General features: G+C 32.4%; 1 protein-coding gene across 1 annotated transcript; it reads left to right on the forward strand.

The window, feature by feature from the left end:
* Positions 1-2,662: 2,662 nt before the first annotated feature.
* LOC111881472 (germacrene A hydroxylase) lies at positions 2,663-6,185 on the forward strand. Its single transcript, XM_023877862.2, has 3 exons — positions 2,663-2,960; positions 3,070-3,788; positions 5,374-6,185. The coding sequence occupies exons 1-3, from the start codon at positions 2,804-2,806 to the stop codon at positions 5,974-5,976; spliced, it is 1,479 nt and encodes a 492-aa protein (XP_023733630.1). The 5' UTR covers positions 2,663-2,803; the 3' UTR covers positions 5,977-6,185.
* The last annotated feature ends 1,627 nt before the right edge of the window (positions 6,186-7,812 follow it).

The raw sequence follows: 7,812 nt of genomic DNA on the forward strand, positions 1-7,812 counted from the left end.
ACAACACCAACCTTAACTCTCATACCATTTGTTAGGGAAACCAGACGATAATTGTCAGGAATCAGAAAAAAATCTGATGCCACTAGCCAATATCTGATGACACATGTTAGGACGTAATGCGTATAACACATGAAATCAAAAGCACACAAGACACAATATTTACGTGGTTCGCTAAATGTGACTTATGCCTATAGTCAAGAGGGGAGTATTATTATTCATAGATTTCCCAAACAAAGATTACAAGTACAACCAACAGAGATTCGACCTACTCACTAAGGATACAAAAGACCATTTTCACAAATGACTAACAAACATCCCTATTTATAGACCTAGGATCAGACTTGAAAACCTAATGGGCCAAAACCCATTAATCCATAGGCCCATGAAAGGTGTCAACCAATAATAATCCGCCATGCCGCCGCTTCTGGAACCTTTATCATTGAGAGACATTACATTGGCACCATCAATACACCACTGGCACGTTAGGTGTAATTGAGTGGCACCCCGTGACATTCAGTGGCACCTCCAGTGCATTGCACTTCGTTGAGGTGCCATGACGGCACATCAGGTGCCATAGAATGGCACCTTGCATTTAGTGGCACCTCTTGTGCATTTCCTTGAGCATCTTCAACTTTGAGCATCCTTGGACAATCTTGAGCATCATAGTGTATATCATAGCATAAGTGGCACATCAAGGGATGTCATGACACATAAGGAACACATGTGGCACACTAGGAACATGTGTGACACATCAAGTCACCTAATGACACATCATGGTGCTCTAGTGGCACATCATGATGATTAGTGGCACATCCATGCTTCAACAATACATTAGTAGAACATCAATACTCCAAAGTACACCATGAGACACTAGAGTGTCGCATGTTCCTATACGTTGACACATCCTTCTTTAAGATGACATATCCTCCTTCAAGGTGGCACATCATCCATCAAGATGGCATATCCTCCTTCTAGATGGCACATCTAGATTCCAAAGTGTCATACCTTGTCTATAGGTGACATACCCTCTTCCTAAATGGCACATCCAACATTCTAAGTGGCACATCCACTCTTACAGTGACGCATCCACTCTTAGAGTGACACATCTTCATCATGGATGGCACATCCATGCTCCAAGATGCTCCATTCCTTTCCCAGGTGCTCCATACCCCTTTTAAGATGATCAATTCCTTTGTCACACAAACCATTCCCTTCTCAGAGGACCCGTTCCTTTGTCATATGCTCCATTGAGTTCCGAGTGCCCCATTGAATCCAAATGCTCCCTGAAAATGCTCAAAATGCTGAGGTCACATTTAACAGTTTTTATTTATTTATTTATTTTTTAAAAATTTTCATTTCATATGTTGATTGATATAGTTCTTATTACTTGGCAGCCATGGAGTGTATCTTTTTACATCTTTAGAGATCTTTCTGTGAGGTTATGTGTATCTTTTTTACATATTCAAATCTTCTTGTGATGTTATTAAGATGTTGCAGACCATTCATATAAGTTCTTTTGGGAAGGAAGCTTGAAAAACATAAACCAGCTTGAGATGCATAAAATAATGGTTTGAATGGCTAGGAGAAAGTGGGTTTGGAATTAGAACACTAACCACATATACCTTATCACATATTTGTATTATTGGTTGTGGTGTTTTTTTTGCAGAAGATTTGTCAGTGTATATAGCAATTTGGACAGCTGCAGCATTCCTTTCAAAAAAAAAATTCTAGAATTACTTGTTTGAGAAGTAATATGATGTGTTAAATGGATTATTGTGGAATGAATTCACTATTTCATAATCTTTTTAAAGGTTGTTTGGTAATTTGTAGATGGAGTCCGAATGCATAATTAGCCAGCAAATTTGTATGATAGATGAGAGATTAGTTTTAATGATAATTGGAGACAAGATCCATAAAGAAGTTGAGAGGGAAATTAGTGGATGTGATGCGGAAGTTTGGTCGGTTGATTTTGAAGGCTATGTGCTAAAAGTAAATATGCCCCTAAAATTTTGAATTATTTAAGGATAGCGATGGATTAACAAAACATACGATGAATATCAATAGATTAGTCACGGATTTGCCACCGATTAACGAGAGTAGCAACGGATAAGTGACAATTTAACAACCGGTAAGTGACATATTATCAAAAAATTAAATTTTCTGGCCCATGGGCTTGTGGGTCGCATATTCGGCACCTCCTTAAGACCGGCCTTGGTCATGTCTCAAAACTTAACTTTTTATAGCATCTTTGTTAGTTTTTTTTACAACCTAATAAATTTATGGTTAAAAAAATAGGATAACTATATTACATTTTATTAAAAAATCAGTTGTTACATGAAAGAATTTTCTTTAGTTATATACTTTTCAGTTTATAACATGTCTTGCGCCTGCTTGAATGATTTTCATAATTGTCACTTATTCAATTCTTTTCATGGATGGATAAATAGCTTGATAATTTTCAAGAATAGGACATGTTAACTAATTGAAATTAAATGCGAAAAAATGACAAGCAACCCAAAGACTTGATGAAATATTGCAAAGCCATCAGAGCCATCAAGGTCAAAGCCCAAATTTGAATTATATTAAAGTTTCGTTGCTGGTCCCTCCCAAGTCCATCGCTAAAAGCTATTAATTAGGGAGAGATTGATGATTCCGTCGTTGAAGACCTGTTACTAGTAGTGTCTAGACAAGTTGTCCTTATTATTAATATTCATGTCTTCTTCAAGAATTGCGAATACCAAATATTACTCCAGCAATTCAGCTATTTAAGAACTTAAGTGCTCATTTAACGAGTGTATCATCTATGTCTACAATGGAAATGTATCTCATCACTTCCATAGCCATCGCCACTGTGGTCTTCTTTCATTTTAAGTTTATTGCAACCCGTAAGACATCCAAGAGAAACCTCCCTCCTGAGCCATGGGGACTTCCCATCATCGGACACATGCATCATTTAATTGGTACGTAGGATTTTTTCTGCCGCATGTACACACATTACTTCCACTCATGCATCACGTTATTCTGTTTGTTTATGACTAAAAAAATACACGTCTTCTGACAAACTTATAGGTACCTTGCCACATCGTGGTATTACAAACTTAGCCAGGAAGTATGGTACTTTTTTGCATCTACGATTTGGCGAGGTCTCCACAATCGTGGTGTCCTCCCCAAAATTGGCCAAGGAGGTTTTGACAGCTTATGATTTGACGTTTGCAGATAGGCCCCATAATTTAACTGCTGAAATTGTTGTATATCACAGCACAGATATCATCTTTTCTCCCTATGGTGAGTACTGGAGGCAATTGCGTAGGCTTTGCACTACGGAGCTCTTGAGTGTCAAGAAAGTGAAGTCGTTTCGGTCTCTTCGTGAGGAGGAGTCATGGTATCTTGTTCAAGATATTCGATCATCAGGGTCAGAGAGACCGATCAATCTCTCATACATCATTTTCAGCAGGATGGCAGTAATAATAAGTAGGGCAGCATTCGGTAAAGGACTCAAGGACCCCACAGAGTTTATAGATTTAATAAAGAGAATAGTAACGGAAATGGGAGGTTTTGATGTGGCTGATATTTTTCCTTCCAAAGCATTTATTCATCACCTTTCAGGTAAGAGGTCTAGGTTAGCCAAGATACACAATAGAGTTGAGAATGTTGTTAATAAAATATTGGCTGAAAGCCTAAGCAACCGGTCCAACACATCAGACGAAAGCTTGCTTGATATTTTGCTTAGGCTCAAAGATGGCATTGAGTTCCCTTTGACAATTGATAACGTAAAAGCTGTGATTTTGGTATGTATTCATGTAATATATTTCTTTTCCTATTGATTATCAAAAATAGTGACTTTTCATTCGGTGTGTATATATATATATATATATATATATATATATATATATATATATATATATATATATATATATATATATATATATATATATATATATATATATATATATATATATATATATATATATATATATATATATATATATATATATATATATATAGGGTTAGGTTCATTTGAGACCACTTATATTTTGTGAGACCGTGAGACGCATTTGTTTATTTTTTTTATTTTTTTTTATTTTTTTTTAATTTTTTTAGTTAACTCATGTTCCGAAAATAATATTTAAAAAAATAAAATTTTGATTTTTCCATTTATTTTGCATTTTAAAATTATTTTTAGAATATGTACAGTGTAATATTCTATTTAGAATATTTCACGTATTTTTCAGAAAAAAAAAGAATTTTTTTTTTATTTTTTTAATTTTTTTTAATTTTTTTTAGTTAATTCAAGTTCCGAAAATAATATTTAAAAAAAGAATTTTTAGATTTTTCCATTTATTTTGCTTTTTAAAATTATTCTTTAGAATATGTCAGTGAAATATTCTATTTAGAATATTTCACGTATTTTTCAAAAAAAAAAAAAACGGAATTTTTTTTATTTTTTTTATATTTTTTTTAGTTAATTCAAGTTCCGAAAATAACATTTAAAAAAAGAATTTTTGGATTTTTCCATTTATTTTGCATTTTAAAATTATTTTTAGATTTGGTCTCACGGTCTCACAAAATTAGAATGGTCTCAAATGAACCTGAACCTATATATATATATATATATATATATATATATATATATATATATATATATATATATATATATATATATATATATATATATATATATATATATATATATATATAGGGTTAGATTCATGTGAGACAGTCTAATTTTGTGAGACTGTGAGATGCATTTTTTATTTATTTATTTATATTTTTTTTAAAGTTTTTTTAGTTAATTCAAGTTCCGAAAATAATATTTAAAAAAAGAATTTTTTTGATTTTTCCATTTATTTTGCATTTTTAAAATTATTTTTAGAATATGTACAGTGTAATATTCTATTTAGAATATTTCACGTATTTTTCAAAAAAAATAGGATTTTTTTTATATTTTTTTTAGTTAATTCAAGTTCCGAAAATAATATTTAAAAAAAGAATTTTTAGATTTTTCCATTTATTTTTCATTTTAAAATTATTTTTTAGAATATGTCAGTGTAATATTCTATTTAGAATATTTCACGTATTTTTCAAAAAAAAAAAAAACGAAATTTTATTTATTTATTTATTTATTTTTTTAGTTAATTCAAGTTCCGAAAACAATATTTAAAAAAAGAAATTTTGGATTTTTCCATTTATTTTGCATTTTAAAATTATTTTTAGATTTGGTCTCACGGTCTCACAAAATTAGAATGGTCTCAAATGAACCTGAACATATATATATATATATATATATATATATATATATATATATATATATATATATATATATATATATATATATATATATATATATATATATCGTTGGATGAAATACTATAGGATGTGTTTGGAGTTGGTGCGGACACGTCAGCTGCCACGATTGAATGGGCTCTTTCAGAAGTGATAAGAAGTCCCAGAGTATTGGAGAAACTGCAAACTGAATTGAGGCAAGTGCTAAATGGAAAAGAAAAGATCCAAGAAGAAGATATTCAAGATCTTAGCTACTTAAACCAAGTAATCAAAGAAACATTAAGGTTGCACCCTCCAATACCCTTAGTTATGCCAAGAGAAGCTAGGGAGACATGTGTTTTGGCTGGGTACGATATTCCAAAGAAAACCAAACTTATTATCAATGTCTTTGCAATAAACAGGGACCCAGAATACTGGAATGATCCTGAAAGTTTTATACCCGAGAGGTTTGAAAACAATCCCACTAATATCCTCGATGAAGACTATGAGTATCTACCATTTGGGGCTAGGAGAAGAATGTGTCCTGGAATTGGCCTAGGTTTAGCCAATATTAGGCTCCCTCTCGCTAATATACTTTATAACTTCAACTGGAAACTTCCCGATGGGGAAAAGAATGAAGATCTAGACATGTCGGAGTGTTTCGGCGCTGCTGTTCATAGAAAATATGGGTTAATTTTAGTACCAAGCTTTTAATACTATTGTCAAATCAAGTATTTCTGTACATGCCTTGGATTATGAAATTGCAAAACTTATTTTATCCATTATGTATTCTTAGTACATATACTGTGTAGTTAAAATGGATAATATATAATAATTACATATTCTCCAACACACGGTTGGTTTTGGCATTTGAATGCCGTTTCATGCTCATTAGTGAATATGATATTCAGATTCATCGGAAATACCTTGTTGATTGCTTTGCTTTTTATTTGTGGATCTTTGTAAGTTTCGTAAGCTTCTTTTCTGTATTTCTGTTGGTGTTCTTGATAAATCAGCTATCCACTGATCATATAGTTTCACATCTATAAACTAGCTTGCTCTGGCCTTATATGTGCTACGGATCTTCTCTGGTTTATAGAAACTATTGTGGAAGTGTGTGCTTAGGTGCTAGATTTTTGATTTATCTGTTTCTTTGATTGGTTTTTTCAATCATGTATGGAACACCATCTGAATCTTCTAGTAAGAATGATGTTATTGATTTTGATGATCATCTGAATCTTCTAGTAAGAATGATGTTATTGATTTTGATGATCATATGTACTTGCATCCTTCAGATAATTCTGTAACAATTATTATAAGTTTCAAACTACTTGGTACTGAGAATTTTAGGGTTTGGAAATGTTCAATCACTAGGGTTCTTAAAGCCAAAAATAAACAAGGGTTTATTGAAGGAACTAAATTAAAAGATAATAAGGATGCTATTAGATCCCTTAAATGGGACAAAGTTAATGTTATTGTATGTTCTTGGATTCTTGATTTCCTTTCTGAGTCCATTTATATTGGACATGCCTGTTTTGAGTTTGCTTTGGATGTTTCGAATGAACTCTGTGAAACCTATTATAAGTGTTTTGGTCAAAAAAATAATTTAACTGAAATGGACCAAAGTGTACGAGAGGCTGTGGTGTTCAATATAGAACAAATAAATAATATGAATCAAAGCAACACGAATCGTTTACAAGGAAAACCCTTGATCCTTGATAGGATCTCCAATATAAAACATTGAGAGGTGATAACGATCACCTGCCTTGATGTTTTTATTGACTGAAATGAAATTTACAGAGAGAATGAAATGAATGTCAATACAAGTCATCGTATTCTGCTAAAAAATCATGTGTAGTGTGATGATTACAAGTGTTTTATATAGTCAAACCCTAACAACTAGAACTCCGAGAATTTTGGGATCCTCCGAGATTACTTATAGCTGTTTGCTTGACTTGGTCCTCCTGGTCTTTTGCATAGTTCCGATGACTATCCGTTGTGTGTTTGGCTTTGACTAGTTATTTATGCATATGTGAGAAAGACAAAAGAATATATGTCTGTTATTAATAATAAAAATATTATTCAGGATCATGCGCTTCGAGGATCCTAAGTCTTTGAAAATCCTTGGATTTCAGGATCTCAATGTAGTTCGGAGATCATAGCCCTAACAATTGCCCCCAAGTTATTTATGAAAATAAGTGGGTTAGTTTCGATAATATTAAAGGAATAACTTAGATTAAATTAATAAATGAAGAGAGAGAGATAGATAAAGAGAGAGAGAGAGAGATTTTGAATTTAATCCATAACAGATAGGATTTATCCATTCGAGAGTCATCATAGCCGCTCTAATCAATCTTTCTCTTTCTTTTGCCATTAGCTTAAATAGAGGCAATCGATTAGGGCTATTCCTCCGTTCACCTTTAAGCTCTTATTCAGTTGTTTTTGAAGGTACGTTTCTCTCCTCTTCTCTTTACTTTTAACTATGGGCAAGAAAATGACTGTATCTTGCAAGGACATCCTCGCGTCCTCTGGGGATGATTTTATTGACAA

This window comes from Lactuca sativa, chromosome 5, assembly GCF_002870075.4.
Source record: "Lactuca sativa cultivar Salinas chromosome 5, Lsat_Salinas_v11, whole genome shotgun sequence".
NCBI lineage: Eukaryota > Viridiplantae > Streptophyta > Magnoliopsida > Asterales > Asteraceae > Lactuca > Lactuca sativa.